Source organism: Ciona robusta, chromosome 10 (genome assembly GCF_009617815.1).
Source record: "Ciona robusta chromosome 10, ASM961781v2".
Lineage (NCBI taxonomy): Eukaryota > Metazoa > Chordata > Ascidiacea > Phlebobranchia > Cionidae > Ciona > Ciona robusta.
In genome coordinates this window covers 4405494-4433088 of record NC_143244.1, presented here as the reverse complement: position 1 = coordinate 4433088, position 27595 = coordinate 4405494, and the positions used below count along the sequence as shown (strand labels likewise).

At 35.3% G+C, this 27595-nt stretch overlaps 3 protein-coding genes and 3 non-coding genes across 9 annotated transcripts; 3 read left to right on the top strand and 3 right to left on the bottom strand.

Moving 5' to 3' along the window:
* Window positions 1-52: 52 nt before the first annotated feature.
* LOC149729761 (adhesion G protein-coupled receptor G7-like) lies at window positions 53-19603 on the bottom strand. Of its 4 annotated transcripts, XM_089886633.1 has the most exons (23): window positions 19469-19603; window positions 16332-16814; window positions 14030-14110; window positions 13405-13515; window positions 12968-13090; window positions 12414-12533; window positions 11030-11152; window positions 10547-10669; window positions 9769-9891; window positions 9278-9403; window positions 8864-8953; window positions 8464-8576; window positions 7972-8130; window positions 7336-7530; window positions 6487-6699; window positions 6032-6154; window positions 5661-5798; window positions 4845-4954; window positions 4263-4470; window positions 3747-3888; window positions 2842-3005; window positions 2132-2302; window positions 53-1421 (listed from the first exon to the last, which is right to left on the bottom strand). In XM_089886633.1, exons 1-23 carry the CDS (start codon window positions 19527-19529, stop codon window positions 1221-1223), a joined length of 3501 nt encoding a protein of 1166 aa, XP_089742759.1. In that variant the 5' UTR covers window positions 19530-19603; the 3' UTR covers window positions 53-1220. The 4 variants fall into 4 exon arrangements, with proteins under 4 accessions (XP_089742759.1, XP_089742760.1, XP_089742762.1 ...); XM_089886634.1 differs by lacking the exon at window positions 13405-13515; XM_089886636.1 differs by lacking the exons at window positions 16332-16814; window positions 19469-19603 and adding an exon at window positions 14411-14461.
* Window positions 14551-15764, bottom strand: LOC149729762 (polycomb group RING finger protein 1-like). Its single transcript, XM_089886648.1, has one exon. The coding sequence runs from the start codon at window positions 15682-15684 to the stop codon at window positions 14857-14859; it is 828 nt and encodes a 275-aa protein (XP_089742774.1). The 5' UTR covers window positions 15685-15764; the 3' UTR covers window positions 14551-14856.
* Window positions 17225-26235, bottom strand: LOC149729757 (lysoplasmalogenase TMEM86A-like). The gene is made up of 5 exons (XM_089886666.1): window positions 24594-26235; window positions 24334-24505; window positions 23352-23463; window positions 22753-22886; window positions 17225-21923 (listed from the first exon to the last, which is right to left on the bottom strand). The coding sequence occupies exons 1-5, from the start codon at window positions 24729-24731 to the stop codon at window positions 21748-21750; spliced, it is 732 nt and encodes a 243-aa protein (XP_089742792.1). The 5' UTR covers window positions 24732-26235; the 3' UTR covers window positions 17225-21747.
* Trnai-uau (transfer RNA isoleucine (anticodon UAU)) lies at window positions 22113-22202 on the top strand. Its single transcript is given in 2 exon segments — window positions 22113-22150; window positions 22167-22202. It is a non-coding gene; the product is annotated as a tRNA-Ile (tRNA).
* Trnai-uau (transfer RNA isoleucine (anticodon UAU)) lies at window positions 22342-22431 on the top strand. The gene is given in 2 exon segments: window positions 22342-22379; window positions 22396-22431. It is a non-coding gene; the product is annotated as a tRNA-Ile (tRNA).
* Trnai-uau (transfer RNA isoleucine (anticodon UAU)) lies at window positions 22627-22716 on the top strand. Its single transcript is given in 2 exon segments — window positions 22627-22664; window positions 22681-22716. It is a non-coding gene; the product is annotated as a tRNA-Ile (tRNA).
* Window positions 26236-27595: the final 1360 nt, after the last annotated feature.

Here is a 27595-nt window from a genome sequence, read left to right as displayed (position 1 = left end):
GTCCAAATTGACAGCCATAAATAAAAAAATAACATAAATAAACACTTTTAAAGTTACATATGTGATAACTCGTAATACGCTGGCACGAGGTGTATAAAACAGCACACCTGTGTTATAACAACTGCTGTTAGCCGCCACTTGAAAATAAAATACATTTATTGAAAACACGCATCTGCAGATTATGCTACAAGAACTGTATCGATTTGAATAGTGTGGGGTAAGATGGGACACCCTTAGCAATAATATCCAGATATCCTGATCGTGTTTTAAACAATTAACAACGGTTTATGGAAGTCGTGAGGTTCTGGTTTTATAATTCTTTATATGTTCTTTGTTTTCTACCAAACGGGAGGAGAAAATAAAAAGGTGTCCCAACTTCCCCCACCCTACTATATTTATGTTTAAGTGGATGAACACAACGTTTGGAAATTAGGTAACATATACAAGCGAACAAAATTAATGTCTTAGAATGACATCAATAATTTGTACAGGTAAAACAGATAAAAAGAGGTAGAAAATAATATAACCAACTGGAATAACACATAAATGAAATTTTTAAATGTACAACTATTTTTACTGCGGGACGTTTTTGACGCCATTCTAAGTTTAAAGCATTGGTTCTTAAACGTTTTGTATGATTGACCTTTTTAACGAAGATGCTTATCAGATTTACCCCAAGTATGTAAAAATGCGCTCATTTATTAAAAAGCATAAATACCTAATTATAGTAGGGTGGAGGAAGATGGGACACCTTTGGTACACAATATACAAGTATCCTGATCGTGTTTTAAACAATTAACAACGTTATATGGAAGTCGTGAGTATACGGTTTTATAATTCTTTGAATGCTTTTTGTTTAGTACCAAACAGGACGAGAAAATGGAATGAAAAGTTGTCCCATCTTCCGCCGCCTTACTATATATCAGTTATATTCAATGCGATGAATCGCTTACTTTTTGGCAACGAGTTGTTCAAGGTCTTGTTAAACTCTACAATTGGCACAATTTTTCTGTCCCGTCAACTGATGTGGATTTGATCAGTAACTCATTTACCCTTTAAATACAAGGAATTTGCCCCAAGAGGTAAGCTTACCCCAGTTTAAGAAATGCTGGTTCAAAGTGACTACAAAACTGAATGACACGCAACGTTCATACGCAATTCGAACTTAGAAAACGACATCTAAATAAAACTGAAGACAATGCATTAGCAGGTGAAAAGAATTAAATTTGAGTGAATGTTGTTTTTCGAGTCTTTTCGGTCGAATCCGCTGCCGCGGTCTCTTTAAGTGAGTATGTGCTCTTGCTTCGCGTTTTCGCATTGTCTGCCGAAAGGTCTGAGCTACGGTAGCTACGGAAAGGCCGTAGCCACACTGAGCGCATGTCCGATCGCCGCACCGACGTTAGGTAAAAGATGAAGAAGCCCTGTTGTGGAATAAGTGAAAGTGTGAGATGAATGAATGAATGAATGTAACTTACTTTATCCTCGCGTGGCGCGAAAACTACAGTCGTTATAACACATGTGTTTTGTTTCATACACCTCGTGCCAGCTGACGAGTTGTTAAGTATGTTACTTCGCCAATTTGCCATGGTGGGCGTGCCTTCTTGGCAGACTTAACGGTAATTTTCGCCGTGGTTAAGGCTCGTTGCTGCTACCATTGTGGGCGTATGTGTCCTTGGGCAAGCCACTTAACGGGAATTGCTCCAACCTAGTGGTCACCAATGGGCTGTCTAAATTATCAGCCATACATAAAATAAGAAATATTCCTTCCAAAATAATCACCAATGAAGAAACACACATGGTCACCCGCAAGTGAGCACGAGGTGTATAAAACATAACATCTGTGTGTATCTACGTATGAATGAATGTAAATGTAACTTGCTTTATCCTCGCTTGGCCGGAAAACGACAGTCGTTATAACATTTTCTGTATCATACACCTTATACTTCATACACCTCCTGCCAGCTTGCGAGTTACCAAGTATGTAACTTTGTAGGTGCTTATTTTGAGGGAAATTTATTTTTTATTTTCATATATGGCTGATAATAAATGTCTTGCCCAAGGACACATAGGCTCACAATGATAGCAGTAAAATGAGATGTTTTAATGACAGTAGTGCTGAATAAGCTCTTACCTGTAGTGTGTTGAATAGGGCAAACAACCAACTGAAAACAGTGACATAAACAACATCGGTTGATATCAAAATAAAATACCCCAACACCCATGTTAGACCCATTAGTGAGGTCATGGTAATAGCGATTGTGAGTGATTGTTTTGTTGAACGTTTCAGGTTAGGCGAGGTCGCCTATGAAAAAGTGGGTTTATTTGTTATGTTTAGAAACATATATTTAGTAGGGCGGGGGAAGATGGGACACCTTTCTTTCCATTTTTTGTCCTATTTGGTAGTAAACAAAGAACGTTCAAAGAAATATAAAACCCCATGCTCACAACTCTCATAGACCGTTCTAGTTGTTTAAAACACGATCAAGATGTTTGGATATTATGTGCTAAATGTGTCCCGTCTTTCTCCACCGTACTATATTAAAATGAAAATTTGGGAATTGACATAGTATTTAAATAAAATGATTTTACTAAAAGAATAGATTTTTGTTTAATTCTGACAAAACTTGGTCGCTTTTAAGTCAATTTTATATTGTTACAAATATAAATCTTAAACTAAATTAGCAATTACAGGAATTGATTAACATAACTGAATATACATTAAAAAAATTACTGATTTATGTTTAAAATGCGAGCTGCTTGAAATCCCAAAATAAAATCGCAATTACAGAATATTATACACTGATATAATGGTTTAGTAAAAATACATTTTTAAAAAATTACCGATTTATTTTTGAGTGCCAGCTCCCTGGAAACAGATACAAAAACAAAGATGTTGAAAATCAACATCATTCCAACTGGGAGGAGGAAACTGAAGTAAAGAGAGTTCCCTCGCAGCCAGCACATGTGATCCGAGATGTAGGATGAGGACTTAAAAGGGTCCTCCACTGCAAGAAGATTATCATGAGCGTAAATATAGATATAGATCATAAAAATCAAGATCATAAAAAGTTATATATCATATATTTGTGTGTGAGTTGTAATTAGTGTTAAGTTATATATCAGAAAATTGCCGTGGCACAATGGTGAGGGCCTGTCTCCAATTTAGAGGTTATGGGTTCAAGGCCCGACATTGCTACCGTTGTGGGAGTATGGCTTTTTAGGAAAGACAGCGACAATTTCTTCAACCCAGTGGTCACTAATGAGTTGTCTAAATTATCAGCCATACATAAAAAAAATCTATAAAAAATATTTACCTACAAAGTTAGATACATAGTTACTCGTAAAATGGCACGAGGTGTATGAACCAGAACACCCGTGTTATAACAACTGTCATTGCCCTGTAAACGAGGGTAAATAAGTTACATTCATTTATTCATCTAAAGGGGAGAGATAGGTGAAACAAGTTGGCAAAAATTTTGCATGAGATATTGGAGCACCATTAATGGCCACAACACAAAACTCAGGACTACTGCCCATAAATTAAATTCGCTAAATAAGGCCAAACAAATTTGCTAAATAAGGCTAAATAAGTTACATTCATTCATCTATTCAAAACAGCAGCGGCATGTCAAAAAAGTTGGCATAAAATTTTGAATGAAATACATTAACACCATTAATGGCCACAACGCAAAACTGATGACTACGGCACATAAGTTCATTTAACAGTTTAATTACAAAATACTTACATATTCCATATGGAGTAACCTCATTTTGAAGGTCTAAGTATCCCATAGTAACACTGGCAGATATTACAACAATAACAAACGGTACCACGTATGCAAAAAGTGATGTCCGTTGTAAAAACTGATGCTGACTTTTATGAAACACCTGCAATAAAAGAGTTATATTTTAGGCCAGGTTAAGTGCAATGAATTTTGTTTGTGGCATTGAATGTAACTTAATTTATCCTCGCATGGCCGGAAAAAGAACAGGCGTTATAACACGTGTGTTCTGTTTTATACACCTTGTGCCAGCTTATGAGTTACTAAATATGTTACTTTGTGAGTGATTATTTTTTTTAAGTGTTTGGACAACCCATTAGTGACCTCTGAGTTGGAGCAATTAGCGTAAGTGTCTTGCCCAAGGACATATAAAAAACCATCAGGATATTTGGATATTATGTGCTAAAAATCCCGTCTTCCCCCACCCTACTATATAATTGTTTATTTATCAATTGCAATCTGTAAAATATATATTCCCACCTTAACAAGTGACATGTACATGTCATAGCTGTATACAGACATCCAGCACCACGTGGTTAGAAAGAAGTAATGCAGCAACACAGCAACTACTTTGCACCCGGTTCGATTTGATGTTTGCGACACGCCCACCACAAATATGAAGTAAGCAATAAGCAAGTTACTGCAGATGTTCAGTAGAATCTTGGCTGGACGCCTGTTGCGAGTATCACTAAAAAAAATGGATGAATGTAAATTACCTTATCCTTGCGCAGCCGAAAAACTACAGTTAATATAACATAGGTTTCTGTTTAATACACTTTATGCTAGCTTACGAGTTACCATGTATGTTACTTTGTGGGTGATTGTTTTTTGGCGGATATTTTATGTATGGCTGATAATTTGGACAACCCATTAGTGACCACTGAACAATCAACAAAGGTCTATGGGAGTTGTAAGGATACGGTTTTATAATTCTTTGAATGTTTTTTGTTTACTACCAAATGAGACCAGAAAGTAGAAAAAAAAAGCTTCTCAGCTTCCCCCACACTATTATACATGCCATTAATTTTAAATTATAAAATAAATTAATAGAAATTGTCTCACCGATGTAACAAGTGCGCTATGATTGTTAAAAATAAGCCAACTATAGATATCACACATCCAATGTCACTCACAACGGATAATGCTGTCCCAGAAGGTACTTGTATAGTGGTCTGTATACAATAGGAAACTTAATTTTTTTAAATCCAAGAATTATAGAATAACTGGATTCTTTAGATATGTTTTGCATGGGTAAAAAAATATACATATATATTTATAATATTTAAAAAATTACTGTAAAAAAAAAACAAACTCTGGCACACCACAGACGACACACTACTATATCCTGGCACATAGTTTTAGAAACTGTTCAATAAGCTTATTGGTGCCTATTTATTTAAACATATAAGAAAAATTAGAAAATGTACACCAATGTTGTAAAATAAATATAGTTTTGTTGGGGTCATAAAATAATGTTTACATCTTAAAGTACGGAAGAAAAATTGTGGTAATAGACCAATTCACGCCCTGGTGTCACCTAGGGTGGCAAGCCATGAAACCTCACTCATATAGAATGTAATAATAGTAATATAATATTAATTTTATTTGTCTCTTCGATTACGGTAGCGAAGATTTAGAAATATTTTAAACGAAAAGACAGGATATAGCGACAAAACAACTGTTGTTAAAACATGCTTACAGTTAAAAACATATTTACATTTAATTGGAAAAAAATAAGCGTGGTCGTTTCACCTAGCAGACAAACAAGCCATTTATGTTTGATTATTACCAAGTGTGTGTACTGACCCATATAAAAAAAATACCCAGAAGCTCTATTTAAGCATATTATACAATAAAAATATAAGAAATTCCACCAACCACTAATAAAGCAAAATTTGTAAGATGGCTGCACAAGCAAACTGGTTTATCGGATGTGTAATTCAACCAACAGCCAGCAGTTTCCCAACCTCCTGTATCAAAGTCCCAATACACACAAGATAATTGTGTTTTATTCACCTAAAAAAAATATTTTGGACAAACTGTTAGTGATTTCTGAGTTGGAGCAATTGCCATTTAGTGATTTCTGAGTTGGAGCAATTGCCATTAAGTGTCTTGCCCAAGGACACATAAAAAAAACGATCAGGTTATTTGAATATTATGTGCTAAAGGTGCTCCATCTTCCTCCACCCTACTATATATAATTTTAATTTAGTCATTTTTCACTTAAACACTGCAGATATGGCACTCACTGTCAGAGATTGCTTATTTGCTGGAGAAAGTCCATGTTTGGCAAACACACCATCATGTTCGATGACAACAGGTTCCGGCAGATTGTTAATTGGAATGTTTAAACCAAGGTCCGCTGATACGATCTGGAAGTTTTAAGCAGGAGTTTTAAAAATTATATACAAATATATATATATAAATATGGTCATCTAAAATGGGGTCGTTAAAATTAATTAAGTTTAATATATATTATATAGATTACCAATGATAATCAGTGGTGCAAGAAAAACCGTTATATGTAATGTCCAATAGCAAAAAATAATATTTTTAAATCAAAAGAAACTCTAAAAATGTCAAGGAAGAAACGGAAAAGTAGTTAATTACAAAGTTCTGCATTTGTTATTAACTAAGTAGGTTTTGTTACTTAGAATAATTTATTTTGAAGTTGCTTTAAAACTTCAGTAAGTAAAGTACTCACAGAAGTAGCATTTTCTGGTGAATCAAAAAGCAAGTTTTTCCGATACCATACAAAGGAAGACCTCACACTTCCCACTCCAGTGCTGCGCTTCACCTTTTTTTTAACTACAGACTTCAATGCAGCAGCTGGCAACACTATTTTTACAGGTCTGGCAACACTGCCAATAATTTCCGGCGAAAACGAGATAGAAAGATTGGAGAGTTGGTCGGAAACCTGCATGAAAATTTAATGTCAGACATCTGGCAATCTTACATGGCAACTCACAAGCCTAATATTAAAGACCAGAAGTTCTCGACCAGACTAACCCATGTGTGCCATTTATAATGAATCGCTGTAACTTGTTGATTGTCGCGTGGCAGGGCAACATCAGAAGTTATAACATGAATGTTCTGTTTCATACACCTCCTTTCCGATTAAAGTCACCACATATAAAAATTGCGTGGGTGACCATTTTATTTGATTTTTTTTTTAATTTTACCCAGCAAAAAGAAAAAGAACCTGTTAACTCGAAGACAGGAAATATTAAGGGTTGCTGAAAAAATAATTTTGGGTTCCACTAGCAACCAAAAAAAAAACAAACACTTGTGCACCCCTAATTATTATTATTTTTTTATAATTTCTGGTACGGTTTGCACATTTGTCTCTAATCTAAAAATGAATTGTTTAAGAGATTAAAATTTGTATATATTGATACCACAACAATTCATGGTGCATTTAAATGATATTTTTTGTATCATTTTTGTTGAACTTTTGAGTTGCCCAAACACTTCTTAAACCACAAAAAAATTGCACCTGAAATTTTTTTTCAAAAACACCTAAAACAAAAACAACTACATCTTCCCAACTTACCATTAAAGATAAAACATCATTTTCCAAACCCAAAACTTCGTTTTCCAAGATTACAGTTTGCGTCATAGACGAAAAAGCTTTCGCAACCCTTTGTTTCAAATTTATTGCTTCGTTTTTTGGAGTATTATTTATTCCTAAGCCTTCTGCTACAGACACTGAGATTGAGACTACAGACTTAAATGCCTCAGTTTTTATCTGTGGAAAAAATGTTTGTAATGGATAATTAGGTAGTACCCTACGATTTATTATTACCAATTAATATGATATAAATGTAACTTGCTTTATCCTCGCATGGGCGGAAAATGTCAGTCGTTAAACACGGGTGTTTTGTTTCATACACCTGGTCGTGCCTGCTTACGAGTTACCAAGTATGTTACTTTGTGGCTTGCAAGTGATTATTTTTTATAATTTTTTTTCTGTATGATAGTTTGGACAACCTAATAATGACCACTGGGTTGGAGCAATTTCCAATATGTGTCTCGCCAAAGGACACATAAGCGCACAATGGTAGCAGCGACGAACTGTAAACCCATTACTTCTGGGTGAGAGGCAGGCGCGCTAACCACACCTTGTCACAGTGCTGAAGCCTGGAGATCTAACTAGACCCACCACGAAAATGTGATATAATTAAAATACCTCAAGTTGATTGCTTTCTGCTGATTCTTGTATAGTGGAAAGATAGTCAACGATTAAGTTTGTGTCTTTGTTACTTAAATTTGATGAATTAGAAGCCAGAAGTTCTACGACAGCAGTGTGGGACTCCAATTGCTGGCTTGTTATGTTATTTGTCAGTATCTAGAAAAAAAATGGTAACAGAATGGAAAAAAATGGTAATAAATTACTTTGCTAACCAATGCCTATTTAAACCATCTTCTTCAAGGTGCAATATTTATCCTCACATGGCAGGGCAACATTTCTTTTGAGTTACCATGTATGCAAATTGTTTCGTGTACTGAACAATTAACAATGGTCTATGGGAGTTGTAAAAATACGGTTTAAAATTCTTTAAATGTTTTTTGTTTACTCCCAAATGGGACGAGAATTGGAATGAAAAGGTGTCCCATCTTCCCCACCCTACTATACACCCAAAAAAACATCAAAAATATAAACAATATGGCTGTTACTCACTATAGATGATGCTAGAGTTGTATTGCATGGGATTTGTACTTTGATGGAAAATAAAGACACAATATCGGTTTCAGTGGCTTTTACATTACATACAGCTGATGCCATTGGAAATCCTACAGTGAAGAGATTGGTGACTTGAATATAAACACACACTTATAATAGGTGTTGATTTATTATACATTATGCAAAAGCTACATTTTCTGCAGGACTATAAGTTATATGATAATTTAAATAAATAAACCTTTTTTTATAGGGAAAATAAACTAATTTAGTGAAGAAATATTTTTTACAGAAAAAAAAAAAATTTAGAGCAGAAATATTTTACCCACACAAAAATAAACTAATTTAGAGCAGAAATATTTCTTACAGAAAAATAAACTAATTTAAAGCAAATTTTTACCTTTCGGACAAAGTTGTGTGGAGAAAGCAGTCGTGTCAACTCTTGTTTTTGGAAAATTAAATCCTTCAACATTTCCGGGCTCACAGAAATCTTATAAAAATAATAACATTATTGAAAATATAGTGATTTTATTTTACGATAGGTTAAGGTATAGAATTTACTGGGCTCAAATAAATCTTATAAAAGTAGGCTCAGAGAAATTTTATAAAATTAATGGCAATATTGAAAATTGAGTATAATTTTATTTTACAATAGGTTTAGAAGACATAGAAATTTACGAATGCTTGAAAATAGACTGTTGTTAATTGTTTAAAACACGATCAGGATATTTAAACATTATGTGCTAAAGGTGTTCTATCTCCTCCCACCCTACTATATGCACAGAGTATAAATATGCGTCACGTGCCATCTCACCAATGCATTTGTAAACAGGAAAGCCATCATATCCATGGTTGCACTCACAAAACTTTCCACTGGAAGAACCCAAACAGGTAGCATTTCCCGCACATTGTGAGTCATTGCTACAAGCTAAGCTCTTTTCTATGGGAAAAACATACAATAGAGGTTGTTCATAATTTTGGGTTCGTTTTACAAAACAAAGTAGGTTAGTAGCCACTTCCTTACTTTAGCGTTTTAACAACCAGTTGGAAAGTACCATACTCTTAGCAGGCATGAGTTAGTAACTCTAGACAGGCATAAGTGGTTTGGAATAGAACACCTGTGTTATTGCCAGGGGTGCCTGCCATAAAAAAGTGACATTCATGAAGGTCAAAATTGGTTGTTTTAGTTACAAATTTTCAGCCATACAAAAACCAAAAACCTTAACAAACCACTTCCTACAAAGTTGCATACACGGTAACTCATAAGTGGGCACAAGGTATATTCAATATAACAGTTATACACACCAATACATTGATTGTCACCATCCATATAATGGGTGATGCTGCAGTTGCAATGAAATCCACCCACGGTGTTATGACATGTTGCAAAATGAGGACAAACTGTTGTTCCTTCACATTCATTAATATCTACAATATAAGTTTTAGTTTACTAAAACAGCACTTTTTGCCATTGAGAAAAAAATGTTTTGAAGTAATGTAGCAAGCATTTATAAAAGTTTTTATAGTGTCATCAGTGGTTATAGAATTAGTAATTACCTATATTTCAAAAAATCTACAAAACTTTTACATTATTCAACAGTAAAACAGCACTTTCTGCCCTTGAGAAAAAAATGTTTGTAAGTAATGTAGCAAGCATTTATAAAAGTATTTAAAGAGTCATTAGTGGTTATAGATATAGACATGTAGTAATTACATATAATTACAAAAATATACAAAACTTTTAACATTATTCAATAATACAACAGCACTCTCTGTCGAAAAAATCGTAAATAGTAAAAACAGAAAGCGTTTATAAAAGTATTTAAATCGTCAACAGTGGTTGTAGAATTAAAAATTACCTACAATGCTAAATAAATGCAATACTTTTAACATTATTTAATAGCAAAAATCACAATCCACTTTTGAACAAAAGCCGAAAAACTGTTTGTAAGTAATACAGCAAGGCCAAGGGTTTCAGTGGTTATAAAATTAGCACCTACCTAAAAATATACAAAACTTTTAACATTATTTAACAGATTAAATATAATTAACATTTTTGGGGTAGGATAAATAAAATTCTTACCAATACATTGATTTCCACTCCTTTCAAAACCTTGAACACAATGACACGTATAGCTTCCCTCAGTGTTGCTACAAATCTCATTTGATTGACATGCATTTGTCATGGCTTCACACTCATCTAAATCTACATAAAACTATGTTTCAATTTGTTGACAACTGATTCAATGTAATTTTTGTCCCATTTTACTGATTAAACAACATAAATAAAACCTAGCAAACATTTTTTATTGTTTTTATAGCTTATGAGTTACCAAGTATGTTACTTTGTCAGAGTATAACTGTTTTTTTTTTGTTTTTTTTTATGTGCAGCTAATAATTTGGACAACCCATTATTTAACAGTTAAGTGTCTTGCCCAATGATTTAACATGTTTTAACTAAAGTACATATTTTAGTCCAATTGACACAAAATACACAAGAACCTAAACACTAAAAAATACCATGGTCTTGTGCTGTGATAAATATATTTTATGTATTATTACCTACCATAACATATGGACCCATTGCCACTGTAGCCAGTTTTGCATTCGCAACTAAAACTGCCATTGGTGTTTATGCAGTCAGCATTTTGATGACAAATATCTTCACCATTTTCACACTCATTAATGTCTGTAACCATAAACATTATTTTTATAAAAAGAAACAAACAAATTTTTCGCCTATATTTTACTAAAAAAATCAGTTTATTGCCCCACATTAAGACATTGTCCTTAAGCAACATTCAAAAAAATTAAACACAAAAAAATTAAAACGTTAAAAACAAACTAATGAAGATAAGTTTTACCATTTTAGTAATTTTTAGTAACTTTTTACCGAATTTGTCATTTTTAAGCGATACAACAGCTTAGTTACAAAAAAATCATTATCAGTGAATCAGTTAAGTCTAGACAGTATTTTTGACCTGTCTTGACCCCTTTAATGCATACTATATAAAAATGGGTAAGAGTCATCTAACATAACATGAGTACATACACGACTATATACTGCACATACTCTGAACCAAAGGTCACTTTTCAGTATCTATATATGTCACATACCTAAGTAAAGCATACCAATTATATAAACATGATTATTTTTGTCTAATTTGGAACAAAATGTGAACCTAACTACCCTTAGGTCACTTAGGTAACTTTAGGTAATTAGAAATGGCACATATTTTAATTAAAGTATTAAAAACAAAACTTCAAATTATCACCTATTTTTCGCTTTAGATGTCAATTTTTAATTGAAACATTTTTTGAGTAAGGTCACTTTTTAGAATTTAGCAAAGCATACCAATAACAAACTTAATTATTTTTTCTAAATTATTAATAAACCACAAAAAAATTTAACAAGTAGAATTATTATTTTTGAGTTTCGCTTTAGGTGGTGATTTTTAAACAAAAATTTTTGAATGGGTGTAAACTTTTCATCACAAATTAAATATATGTTGTACATGCAATGATGCAGAGAAGTTTTAGCAACTAATATATTGGTCACTGCACACTTTTGCTAAATTATAGAACAAAACAAATGTATCGGCCCTGATTGCCAATTAAAAAAAACATGTTATATTGCATTGCATGCCTCGCCAAAGACATAGTCTATACACAATAGAAAGAGTCTGTGTTTTGCATATTAAATAATGATAATAACTATATTTGTCTCTTTGATTACGGTAGCGAAGATTAGAAATATTTTAAACAAAAAGACAGGATATAGCGACAAAACAACAGTTGTTAAAACGCACTTACAGTTATAACATATTTACATTTAATTGGAAGAAAATAAGCGTGGTCGCTACACCGAGCGGACAAACTAGCCATTCATAATTAATATCAAGTTAGTCTTCTAATAGAAAGTGTAAAGAGAGGACCTGTACATTAATTACCTGCACATGTTTTTCCATTACCAGAATATCCTCTATGACACTGGCAATTGTAACTTCCATTTGTGTTTGTGCAATCAGAGTTTTCAGAGCATGAGTTGTTAGTACTGCATTCATCAATGTCTGTGAAAAAAAAAAATTGTGTGAATACATCTGGAAAAAAAATGAGATACAATTTTGAAAAATGTTCACTACTTTATTTCGAAAAAAACTTTGTGAAGCTAATAATTTTTTGTTAACATAATTTTTTTTGTCAATAAATTTTATTTTTTTTGTATTTTGTTAATTAATTTCTGTGACCCAATTTACCATTTTAGTTTGGAAAGCTTAAAGTGCTTCTTGATATTAACACTACAATTAGATATGACATATGAGACCTTTGATTACCACTTTGACGCGGTGCTGGACGCGATATAACAAAATACAGCATAAAATAAATATATTTAGTATTGCACATGCATTTATCACAAGAAGAAATATCGTAATATATATATATTTAAGATATTTCTTCCTATGATAATTTAGTATAAAATAAACTCCATGCTTAACTTATTTACCCGAGCAATGAGAACCAAAACGCTGAAATCCAGTACTACATTCGCAACTAAAGCTTCCTGCAGTGTTAACACAAACTGTGTATGATGGGCAGTCAAGCCTTTTGGGATGACATTCATCAATATCTAAGGGTTTTCAGCAATTTAAATGTAGAAATTTTGTGTGTTTACAGCAAATTAAACCCAGACATTGCATGTGTTTACAGAAAAATAAACAAGAACATTTTGTGAAAGGTCTAAAAAGTAAAAACTCTGACCTACATCCCTATCTACTGGTGTGGGGCTTTTATTTATAAAATAAAAGTAAAAACTTTAATTGAAGGTTTTTTAGCAAATTATTGCATATATTTTGTGAAATGTGTTAAAAGTACTCTGCCCATACCCCCAACTACTAGCGTGAGACTTAAACTTACAGAACAGAAGCAAAAACTTGAATTTACCTACACACTGCTGTGTCAAAGGTTCTGTTTCAAAGCCTCGTTGGCAAACGCAGCCTTCAAACCGCACGCAGTCAGAATTTACACCACATTGCATGCCAAAGCAAGGATCAACTGATTATGATAAAGAAATCACAATAAAATAACATGAAACTATATACATACAAACTATATACAAGGTACTTCATATAGAATTAAAATGAGTCAATGAAGCAAAAACTGTAAAGTCTTTTTTTCTGTATGGTTTATTTGGTTTAACAACCTTTCAGGTTTTTTTTTTGGACTAAACGCTTTTCGGTTTAACAATTTAACACAAAGACTGTTGTTTCTACAATGACTGTTTTTACCAACAAATACTTAAAGTCTATTTGTTTATATTTTAATTGGTTTAACAACCTTTTTAGTTGTATTAGGGCAAACGCCTTTTGTTTTTTTTAGCGTATAGAATCAATTTCTAAGGAAATTATAGAATATTGCATGCACGATTTATGAATGAAATAAAATTCAACCGAAATGTGCTGAAACAATATAAATATAAGCTGTAGCATTTTGTTGGTAGTTTATTTTATAAATTTGTTTTCAACTAAAATTATATGAAGAAATTTTAGAAGCTAAACTACTAGTTAACCTGCGCAGGTTGATCCATCATGGTAGTATCCGTATTCACAAACACACTCGTCATTTTGTACGTTGCTTGGAATCTGCTGGCCTAAATTAAAAGGGAAAATTTTCAAAGAAGGATCAAGATTGTACATTTAAATTTAAAAAAGAGTAAACAACAAAAATAAGTAGGCCCATAGTATAGTAGGGTGAGGGAAGATGGGACATCTTTAGCACATGATCCAATTATCCTGATTGTTTTTTAAACAATCAATAACTGCCTATAGGAGTCGTGAACATACAGTTTTATAATCCTTTGAATGTTCTTTGTTTACTACCAAATGGCATAGGAAAATAGAGAAAAAATGTGTCCTCTCTTCTCCCACCCTACTATATATATAAAACTTACATTTATAATACTTTTCAACACTGTTCTCTAATTTTGACTGCAGTAATATAAAAGTTCTATGGATTTATTTTTATAGACTTAAAACTGACTTGTCTTAGAACTACATGACTCAATTTTTATTTGAAAATATAAAACATCTGTTTAAATATGTGAGTGTGTTTTCATATAGACAAATGCTGCATGCCATAGTATTAAACCTTTTAAAGTAGACATAAAAGTTGGTAATGTAAAGCAGAAAACACAGAATAAAAAAACAAATACAGATTCAAGATTGGCAGTAGTTTAAAAGCTGCAGTAAAATAAAGGCAGCATTTATTGAATCATAGGCCTATTGTTGATTTTACAAATTGGGTTTAGTAATTCAATGCATAGCTTCAATGTAAGCTTTTCTGCTTTTATATCAGGTGATTTTTAAGACCTGATGAACTGTACAAGTAATTAGTCCATCATCTCATTTCAACTTTGTACTTTATAATTGGAATACATTGATTTTCAAATCCAGCGTTCGATTTACTATAATACGACATTAAAGTAATTTGCTTTAAGCCGGTAGAGCTGTCCAAGTCCCTGCCACAACATGACAGCTGTAGCACATGCTCGCTGCCGAGCCTTAATTGTGAAGCGATAATTTTCTCAATATGCCACACAGTAGCACGACCTGGGCAACGTATGTACTTTGGTAGCTCTTTAAAAGTAAGATTTTCAAACCTAATTAAACCACCATCATGGTACGGTAACATTGTTTCGTCCAACATCAGTTGGAAGTATAGTTTTTCATCAAATTTATATCTGTGCGCAATATGCACATTTGGGATCTTCCGCGCATCAATTTTCGGCACGTCGAGATCGGAAGTGTCTCGGAGAACTTTTTGTTGCGTATATTTTAGCGGAGTCCCGATGTTAAGAAGATGACTCCCACTCAGGGAGAAGTCCACTCCTCTGCTTCTGTAGAACTCCGCTTCTCTTTGCTGCTCTGCTTGGAAGAGATTCGGGACGAGTTTGTAAACAACGTCCTGCATCACACGGTCGCTCCGAAGGTTCATCAGAGGTTGCGTTTCATGGATCTTCTGGCTGCACTCTGGGCATGACTTCTTCGTCTGCAGATGCTTGACAATGCAGCTCTTGCAGAAAGTGTGGGAGCATTCCGAAATGGTTGTAGCATCGATAAAATAACCAGCGCACAGCGCGCATACAATGTGCGGGTTTAAAGTCCTTATTTTAAGGATTAAGTCACTATCTTGCAAGACCGGTTTATCATTACCAACGCTGGTCATGCTTGGTGAATTACCCTAAAGCTTTTTAATCAAACTGTACAAAAAATGTAGGTACTAGTAAAAAATCCTACAGTACATAGCAGATTAGGCTTAGGGGTTGATGGTTAGGTGGGTATTGGTTATACTTATAGGCGTTAGTAGTTAGGGGTTATAGGGGTTAGTAGTTAGCAAATAAGGTGAGGAAAAATTCTTCACTCGCACAAAAATGTATTATTTATGTTATATCACTTGACATTCATGTAGGATCTGGAATGTGACGCTAAGTTTAGGATTCTTATATGTTGTTGCTTTATGCTTACTCTTCACAAAAGAACTACGCAAAGTACTAACGTAAGGACTTGTGAAGCTATGCTATAATTTGGTTAAGCAACGCATTTGCGAAAATTAACCGTTTTTGTATAAAAACCCTCTGAAATTAGGCGGTTGACGGTAATTAGGCGGTCTATCTAACACTAACTGGTGTTCTATAGAACGCTACATAAAACCTAACTTTTTCCTTAGCATTTTAAGTTCCGTTCAATAAAAAAATTAGAAATAGTTGAAATTGACCAGCCGGGAAATTCCCACTTACGATCAAGGTTACATAGAAATATAATTTAAAATAACAGTTCGGGTAACTCGTTGTTTGCGGACAGGATAAACCTCACCTGTTCGGCAAATAAAGTATTTTTTCTTGGTACATTCGTCATCTACCCATCCACCCCGTTTTTCTGGAAATTGTTGCTCGGAAAGATTTCTATTATTTGCGGTTAATCCAAGGCAATACTCGGTGTTAATCTTGCCATAACTTGGTTCGTGCAAAAACCAGTTGTGGTATTGCCGCTGCCGCTGTCCATAGCGCTTCCCATTTGAAAGAGTACTACCATCCAACCAATGCCAACAACTGGGCCGCGACGCAATGGCCTTGGCCCCTACCCAGAACAGAGTGTGGTACGGCTTTAGCCGGAAAGATGGGTTTTCATATGTGAAATTATTTAACTCGTTTGAAATCGCCATCTGAATTTGCTCGTTTTTGACAAACACCAGTGAGGCGTTGTGGTGAATTTGACAAAGTTGGTTGGCTTTCGAAAAACTCCTTTCTTGTAGAAAAAATAGAACTGTTGTGCCGTTGTAATCCATTGTTTTGTTCGCTTTAGGAAGAAAATTAAATTTGAATAAAAATATCAGTAATTAGATTAAATTGACCATCGTAACAAACGTGATACATGTGCGATAGTTAAAGCACAATTTGGGTGCGGGATTAGTCACGTGAATGGTGTGCCATTAGCATTTTAATGTTCTTGGGGTTTACTAGCACAACAATTATTTTTAAGCGCAAGATATAGGTTATTTGCACCACAACCACAACAAATATGTTAACAATAATAAATGGTGGGCACTAATGGTTCCAATAATGTGATGGACCGCAATATTGTGTGGGGGGCGGCTAATGTTGAAGTTGTGGGTTCGCGCTCCGAAGCCTCGCGACGACGCTGTTCCATCCTGCCCCGACACACGCGCTATCCGACTCCGCAACGCATTGCACACCGATGTTAGACACTTGTACGGCACATCTCAGTTTATTGTACGGTGAAAGTGCGACATCGAGCTTAGAGACAAAGTGAGAACAGCAGGGTATTGCAAGCCCCGTACTGCCTCACAGTACAGGAAAGTGAAGGTTTATATAACGAAAAACACGTGTAGCAAAACAATAAAACGCGTCATTGGCATGTGGCAATTGCCTCGCCTGGCATACACACAACTGGGTAATTGTTTTATTATCACGATTAGAATGACGGGAAAGTAGATGTTACGAAAGCAGCGAAACTGCATTCTATTCCTGTCATGCTTTTGTTTTCGCTATACGACGTTGCTTTATATTCAATCTTTATGTATTAGTGTTAAATTTGGCTATCTTTATATCATTAAATCTGTGCTAGAGCACAATCAACCGCTACAAATACGCCCACACCACACAGAATGGTTTCATATACGTCCGCAATCGCGAGTATTGTTCATTTGTTCCTCATCTTGAAATTGTTTTGTCGCTACTTGGCATGTTCACGACGGTAGACTTGTTGCAAGATTCGCAACTTCTTGTGTTGAGCAGACCAGACTAGGCATCGATGAGGACATTTGATCAAATTTCGCTCACGCTTTCGTAGTGTCGTGCAGGGTATCAGTAGAGTATCAGTACTCGAGCAGCAGATTGTCTGAAAAACAAATTGGAGAGAAAGTACTAATGCCATAGAGATTGAATATTTAAATACAATAACGAGCGGGTAAGATAGGTAGAGATAAAACTGGGTTTTAAACGACATATGGCTTCTGCAGTAACAAGCGAACAATTTACTGTAAGGTAGTGGTTCAGGTATAGGCAGCTGAATCCCTGTGAGTGTGCTAACTCACAATATGCATACAAATATAAGACCAAAGAAAAAATAGACATTCGGGCCATAACATTAATGAAACCCTGCGAGTGTATTAACTCACAATAAGCCTAAAAAATAGGTATAAGAGGGCATTTTGCCATCACTCGTTGGGGGAAAACATTATTTTACCCATCTCAACGGTTATGCTTGTTGGGGTCTTAGTCAGACTCACCTCAACAGTAATAAAGTATAAAGCACATATAACAACTCAACGGTTATGCTAGTTGGAGGTCTTTGTCGGACCCTACTTCAACAGTAATAAAGTATATAATATTCGGGCCACATAGACTAGTGAAACCCTGTGAGTGGTCAGCTCACAATATGCATAAAGTATAGATAAACAGAAAAAGATTCACCGTTGACTGCAGTTGCCATCGGAAGGATTGTGTCCAGCGTTTCACCAATTGTGGGGGGCGGCTAATGTTGAAGTTGCGGGTTCGCGCTCCGAAGCCTCGCGACGACGCTGTTCCATCCTGCCCCGACGCACACGCTATCCGACTCCGCAACGCATTGCACACCGATGTATGACACTTCTCAGTTTATTGTACGGTGAAAGTGCGACATCGAGCTTAGAGACAAAGTGAGAACAGCAGGGTATTGCAAGCCCCGTACTGCCTCACAGTACAGGAAAGTGAAGGTTTATATAACGAAAAACACGTGTAGCAAAACAATAAAACGCGTCATTGGCATGTGGCAATTGCCTCGCCTGGCATACACACAACTGGGTAATTGTTTTATTATCACGATTAGAATGACGGGAAAGTAGATGTTACGAAAGCAGCGAAACTGCATTCTATTCCTGTCATGCTTTTGTTTTCGCTATACGACGTTGCTTTATATTCAATCTTTATGTATTACTGTTAAATTTGGCTATCTTTATATCATTAAATCTGTGCTAGAGCACAATCAACCGCTACAATTGCATATATAGCCTACATTGTAGATTGGGGAGGATGGGAGACCTTTTCATTAGATTTTCTTATCTTATTTGTTAGTAAACAAAGAACATTAAAAGTATTATAAATCCGTATCTTTAGAATTACCATAGACTGTTGTTAATTGTTTAAACTTTAAAACACGATCAGGATATTTGGACATAATGTGATAAAGGTGCCCCGTCTCCCCCCACCCTACAATATATATTATAAGGGTGGGGGATACAGTAGGGCATGGAAGGACACCTTAGGCACTTATAATATTCAAATATCCTGATCGTGTTTTAAACAATTCACAACTGTCTATGGAAGTCGTGAGGAAATGCATTTATAATTCTTTTAATGATCTTTGTTTCTTACGAAATGAGACGAGAAAATAGAATAAAAATTTCCCATCTTCCCCCACCACACTAAACATAAAATATATAGGTTACTTACGTTGGACGTTGCAATGACCCAGAACAACAAAACTTACACATATCAATACTAGTTCTAACATCGCCTTATATTCTGTATACGTATCTACGAAGTTCGCATAAATAAAACTTGCTACACATTCGCTCCAACGTTTTGCACTTCGCTTAAGTACAAGTTAAAAAAAAATTATGACAAAAAAGGTTTAATGTATTGCAGAGCACCACTTCCGCCTACACACGCGACAACTGCTGCGTACAACTGACTCAGAAAAAATACCGTTTTTGTTCCTGTAAGCGATCTGCAATAAATTATTTAACTTGTCGGGCCTGTACGGAACAAAAAAACAACTATGTAATAATTCAATTACGCTTCCATTACACGCTTGTTGCCGCGATCTGCCTTGAAATTAATTTGACAACAAATTTAATTTCTAAGATAATTCGACAGCAGCCGCGACTAAAAATATCGGCCCGTACGCAAGTGTCCCATCACGTTTTGAGACTTAGCTGGAAACGAAATAACAAAGCTGGTCATACAGGCATGGGGTCGGGGGAATGTTTATTAAAATAGTGTTGGCGGCGTGCATGCGTCAATATGCTTACGCGTAAAATGAAACTTCCCTTATTAGGAAGAGAATAAAAATGACAATACCCTGGAATGGCCTGCTATAACTTGCAGAACGCTATCGCTAACCACATCCTTTCCCTATCTTATGCAGTTCGCGAAAATATTTCATGGAACCCTATACTTATACAGCCATCAAACTATGAACTGCGGCATCACAGCACGATATGATTGTTTTTGTTATAGATACACATATAAGCTGTTACACATTAAACACTTGCGCGTCACAACTTTTCGTGTACGAAAACAACACGCCGTCACAAGCGTGCGTAACTATGACTATGACTTATATATAGTGGGTTGGGGGATGATGGGACACTTTAAGCACATAATATCAAAATATACTGATCGTGTTTTAAACAATTAACAATGGTGTATGGGAGTTGTGAGAATACGGTTTTATAATTTGTTTACCACAAAATGGGATGAAAAATAGAATGAAAAGGTGCCCCATCTTCCCCTACCCTACTATATGATTCATAAATAAATACAAAACCGTTTAATGTCGGCTTTTCTGAGGTCATGTTTAACTGATACTTTCTTTAACTAAAATCTAATTTTGCTTCTACTGTCAAATTACATGGATCTTATCCAGATCCGCAGCGAATACCAGCTGCCTATTTGGACTAGGTAATTAAAAAAATTATTCATACATACAACTTTTTGGCGGTGGTATGTCTGAAACATGACCGCTACATATTTAAACCTTCAATAATGCATAACCTCAAAGCGTCATAAGAATGCTGCGGTGGCGGTTAGGCGTGTTTGATGTAACTGTTTACGTCTTGCAACAGTTTCCTTTTTGGCCGATATACTACAAAGAAGAGATGACCGGTTGTAAATTAAGTTGGCAAATAAACGTGTCCATTAGGTTTATTGCAATGAATGAATAAATAAATATATATGTATATATACAACTAGTTATATATAGTAGGATGGGGGAGATGGGACAGCTTTTCATTCTATTTTTCGACTCATTTGGTTGTAAACAAAGAACATTCAAAGAATTATAAAACCGTATCCTCACGACTTTCATAGACCGTTTTTAATTGTTTATAACTCCAAAGCAATCTCGATATTTGAATATTAAGTGCTAAAGGTGTCACATCTTTCCCCACCCTATTATATATGTATAGCCTACGACCTACATTAACTGTTTTTAGTTCAAATACAGTTAGGCAAAAGGAAAAAGTTTCCAGAATTAAACGTTTGTGACGTAACCGTAATCTCGTACGACGCACGAATCTATATAACGCTCAATTTTCAGATTAGAAAATTTCTCGTGTCCGCTAAAGATGCATATATTCTATCACGCCTTATCTTTAAATAGGCTTACGCATTTTCTATAATTAGAAAACTGTTAAACAATAAACTGCTGCCAATTATGCTTTATCATTGTTTTATCCCTTTTACTTCTGCATAAAGTAAAATGCTTTTATAATATTAAACCAGCAATAGATGTACGCAAGTCATATAGTAGGGTGGGGGACGATTCCAATTTAAACCATTCTTAATCGTTTAAAACACGATGAGGATACTTCGATAATATGCGCTAAAGGTTTCCTGTCTTCCCCAACCTTACTATAGATAGAATATTTTACAAACATATTGAATATGCTGCTGGGTCTGTAACGAACTTGCGTTTTAATAACAATTCACATAGATAACATTTGCCATCAGTTGACTCGTCTCGTGACTGTTAGTGCAATAGCAAGTTGCGCGGCGTAATATGTCGTCATAATTAGAAAACCAGAACCCGGAAATCGGCCTCGAAATTTCGACACAGCTATTATGGTGTCGGACACAACAAAGAAAATTGCACCCACAGCGCCACACAGCGGCTGCCAATGTCCTAAAACGATAAAAATAGTTTTCAAGAAGTTGTTACTTCGACAAGAAGTTTCACTGGCGCAATCGGTTAGCAATAAATTATTATTATTATTATTATTATTTTTGTTATACGCACCGTATGCTTATGCTTTTTGAGGGTGATTGGTATTTTTTCTCGGTGTTATTCATTTAACTACTAAGCCTGAACACCGCTCCATTGGCGCAATTGGTTAGCGCGCCGTACTTATATAACAGTATCGGAGACATGCGGAGGTTGTGAGTTCGAGCCTCACCTGGAGCATTGTTTTCTTCTTATTTTATAGTCACAAACAGAACAGCAATCGTAATACATTTGAACGAGCACCGACATCTTTTACGTTATTTTTAAATAATCAGTGTTTTTTTCGATAATATAAATTAAACCACCCGTCTAATAGACAGCCCCAGTGGCGCAATCGGTTAGCGCGCCGTACTTATATAACAGTATCGGAGACATGCGGAGGTTGTGAGTTCGAGCCTCACCTGGAGCATTATTTTTAAATCGATCACCAAAAAACGCCGTACCACGCTTGGATATATAAAAGCTGGGATAAAAAGTAATGCACTTATGTGGTATTTTGTTGGGAATTGGGTTATGAAAGCAAAACCAGTTTTCTGGTTAACATCTTTTGGATTTCATAATTTGTTAAATTGCATGTATTATATATAGAATTTTAGCATGTATAGCTCCAGTGGCGCAATCGGTTAGCGCGCCGTACTTATATAACAGTATCGGAAACATGCGGAGGTTGTGAGTTCGAGCCTCACCTGGAGCATAATTTTTTTAATTACAACGAGCCTTATATCCTTACCCGCAAGTAACTGGCCAAAGTTTACCCGTGCCCATGATCTCCAAAGCATGATGCCAATGACAGCAGTATAAACGTACACTCCAATTGACAACGTCGGCGGGTATTTTGCCAAAACATCACCGCCGAATAGAAGGCTGTGTAATGTATGGGTTTGGGAATATAACAATGCGGGTTTTGTGTTTTAAATTTGGCCATAACTTAAAATTAACAAACTAGGCCATAACAGTACAATATAAAGCTTACGTATTTTATACGTTTTCCTTCAAAATTCAACATTACAGAAGAACAAAATTCAGTCTTGTTTCCTACCAAGTGTTTATGTATAAGTATAATCAACTCTTTGTAAAAAAAGAGTGTAAAACGAAGAATCGTTGCACTATAGTTACCGGTACAACCGTGTATAGATTAATATATAGTAAGGTGGAGGGAAGATGGGACACCGTTTCATTGTATTTTCTCGTCCGATTCGGTAGTAAACAAAGAACACGTCACGACTCACATAGACCATTGTTAATTGTTTAAAATACGATCCGCGTATTTAAATACTACGTGCTAAATGTGTTTCATCTTACCACACACTACTATTATAGTCTACTTACTTCGTTTCTATAATCACCAAGAAAAGAAGGAGAAAGAACAATCCTGGCTTGAGCGGCGTCCATTTAAATGCTTGTATGTAGCAGATATGAGCAAGCAAGAATGCTAACAACCCTGAACAAATAAAAACCAGTAACGTTTGCACAAAAGCAGTCAACTTAAAACGAATTTAATGCAACATAAAGATAGCTAGACAGGGTTTGGTATATACAGTAGGGTGGGGAAAACGGGACACCCTTGGCACATAATTTCCAAATATCCTGGTCGTTTTTTAAACAACCAACAATGGTCTATGGGAGTCGTGGGGATACGGTTTTATAATTTTTTGAATGTTTTTTGTTTACTAACAAATGGGACGAGTAAATAAAATGAAAAAGTTTCCATCTCCCCCACTCTACTATACCATCAAAGAGCGGGATGGTGATACGCAATACAGTATTGTAGGAGCTGTGTGGATATGACTTGTACATATTGACACTGAATAAGCTGGTGTATCCGTTACCTTGGTTAATTGATTTCGTGTGATAAATAGAAATGGCTATACACTGTATAGTAGTGCCTATACAATCAAACAACCGATTAAACTGTCAATAAGAAATAAAGCCACGGGGTATTCAAAACACAAGTAACCATAAATAAATATCAGTTTGATATCCAAAAATGCTAATACTTTTTCCAGCTGGTGTCTAAAACCCAGACGTTATGTCAATACACTGTGTATAGGTTTGCAACAACAGCATTATGTTTTATAAAGTCTACTAGAGACTATGAAGACTGTTTATAGAGTATATGGTGGTGGAATACCTGACACCGCCTTTAGGACATAACACCCAAATATCCTGATCGCGTTTTATACAATTAACAACGGTCCACGGAAGACGCGAGGATACGGTTTTATAATTCTTTGAATGTTTTTGTTTACTAACAAATGGGACGTGAAAAAAAAGTGAAAAGTGTTCCATCTTTTCCCACTATATACTATACCTAAAAAGAAGCTGTCGTTGGTTCGATTTTTTCCGTCTTGAAGAAAAATATCTCCAACAGAAGAAAGTGCTAATCCCACGACGATCAAAAACGAAAATGTGTCATTCCGCAAACCGTTGAATGAATAGAACTGCTTGCAGACGAAACGAATCAAAGAATAAATTGGAAAACACTGAAACACAAAAGTATAATGCATTAAACCATAGTATGACTATAAACCTATTCATTCTACTATAATTATACCACATAGCGAGTCATACCTTTAATAACCAAAATATTTTCATTGGAATTGTGATGTATTCGTTCATATGCAAGCAATACAAAGGAAAGAATATGGTAATGGCGACGAAAAATGGAACCAGTTGAGACCAGTTCAAAGCAACTTTCTTACCAGCCATCGTTTTAAACGAAGACACTTGAATAAAAATTTAAATTGCTGAGCTGTAAAGGTTAAAGACGCATAACATTTTTTTAGTATGCATTTACTTTAATTCATATCTAACTGTGCATGTAATTACTTTACCCGCAGAACTTACACATACTACTGCGAATTCATAACCTCGACTGATCAAAACAACATGTGTGCTAACTGTCTTACACAGTTACATTCATAAGTAAACACAACAGCCGCAGGTCTAGTTTATGATTAACGCAGTAATTGTAAACAACGTCGCCACAAACTGTTGTAGATTACGCTGTATGACAAGCGGTGGCTTTCTTCTACTGACCTTAAAATCAGTTTTAACAAGAGTATAAAAGACACAAGCAAAAAGAAAATAGTAGGGTAGGAGAAGATGGAATACCTTTAGCACATGTAGTGCCTGAAGATCCTAATCGTGTTTCAAAGAATTAACAACGGTCTATGGAAGTCGTGACGATGGGTTTTATAATTCTTTGTTTTTACTACCAAATAAGACGAGAACGAAAGAATAAAAATGTGTCCTATCTTCTCCCACCCTGCTATATAAATATTTCTACTGTTGTAGAATGCGCTATATGATGGTTTTCATCCATTGTCCTTGAAATCAGTTTTATGTAACAAGAATCTAAAATACAATTAAACAAAAAGCATATAAATAATTATAAAATATAAAACCTGTCTTCGAACTTTTTCTATATAGTGCCATTTCAATACATTTACCACACTTTTAAATACACTGCGCTCCATCGTACGCTGTAAGTATGCCGTATAAGCTACACACATTACAGGCTACAAAAAAAATCGGAATACGAACATAAAGCTTTCTTTGCAAATATGTAAGTAAAAATAACGCTTATATATATACCTATTATATAGGCAGTGGTGCAACCATACAATGGACTAATGTAAACAATAACAACTCTAATAGACAAACCGAAGGGACACAGCATAACCAAGTTCGTGGTAATTATTCGGCGTTTGTGTACTAAGTTTGTTTACTGAAGAAGGGAGACAAATGGCGTCCTGATACTTTCTAAGATACTAACGCTTTTCGAACATTTAATTAAATTTTAAAGTAATATCTCTCCTACAATACGCATGCGTTTTCTACAATGTGCGAATGAATGTAGATTGCTTTGTCCTCGCGTGGCCGGAAAACGACAGTCGTTATAACATGGGTGTTCTGTTTCAATACCTGCATGTCAGCTTAACAGTTATAATTTTGTCTATTTTTATTGCTGATAATTTGGATAACAGTACATTATTGACCACTTTAATGATATAAAGGTATTTCATGTTTATTTGTATTCTAGTCAATCTAGTGGTTTACGATCAATCACTTGAGGCAAAAACATGATCATCAATTAATTGCCTTCTGAAAAATTAAAACAAGATTAAAATACCTTGATATTTTATTTGGCTGGCGTTGGTGGAAAGCCACTACGGCACGACAAGCCCCCAGCCAATGGTAGTGGGTTTCTACTTTGGTGAGAAACCCTTGCGGGATGTTACTGTCCACGCAGGTTAAAGAACCCCCCCGTAGACAAAAATGAAACAACAAATGCACATACACATGTGCACGACAACAACGACAAAAAGACAAAAATAATACAACGAGGTGCAAATAGAAAAGGTGCAAAAAGCATGCAATACAAACAACAGCTCAATCACATCCAAAAATGGGCTAGTTATAAGACTTTAATTTACGCGGACATAATCAATGAAACATCTTCAAAGAAAATATGGTTCAAATCCTGAAGGATAATCATATGCAGTGTACAAATTATTAAATGTCCGACCACAAGGAGTCGAAGCCAATAACAGCTCCGCATGTCCCAATCACCTGACAAGTCGCCATGTTGGTACCGCGATACTCTAGTGGTATCTCCACGCAATATAATATCGTTCGGATGTTAAGCACCGCTTCGACCGTCATGAAACTGCATTAGGTTGTTACGAACCGCACTCGTAGTGGTCTAAATAACCGAGCGTAGCATCACTGTACCGGTAGTGACCTAAAACTAGCGTAGCACCACTGGCGGCGACGTCGACGCAACAACCCAACAGTAACGTAACTCAGTCTGGACAGTGACGTAACCGCACCGAACGCCGGACCTTAAAGACCCATCGACGTATAGCGTAATTGTAACGTGGCCAGCGTCACAATTAGACTTTTGTAAAAAAAATAGAAACAGGTTAACGGGGACAATTAACTAATGATCAAATAAGGAATATCAAATGTATAAGTTTTAACTGCGTGTATATTGTAATGCGCGTTGATATTACTCGAGTATTTGTGTACCAACATGCCGTTACGATCAAGTGATTAGGACAATGCAGAATCATTAAAAGATTCGACCTTTGCAGAGGAAGCAGATAATGACGTGTACAACAACAAAATCCGATCCAGCAAGATGTTCGCCATAGTTTCATTGCATATATTTCAGTGACATGCAAAATGCACTAAAGTAGTGACTGACAAAAAGGCTGGCCACATTAGGTCCAGCGAAATTGAGGCACAAACACTAATCCGGCAACACTGTAAGAGTGCTCCAGCAACCACACCCCAACAACACACAACTTCTAAGCCTAAGCAAAACCTCAAACCGGCATCTTTATCGTCGTCTTTGCTCTTTGTCTGCAAAACAAACATGAATTAGGTTGGAGTAAAAAGGTACATATATTTTATCGTTTCATTTGGTGATAAACAAAGAATAATTACAGAATTATTTAACCGTAGCCCGAGACTCTATAAATAGTGTTGCTAATTGGTAAAAGCTCGATTAGAAAAAGGGGTAACATGTGCCTAATAAAATTAATCTTGCTCTACAGTAATAATAT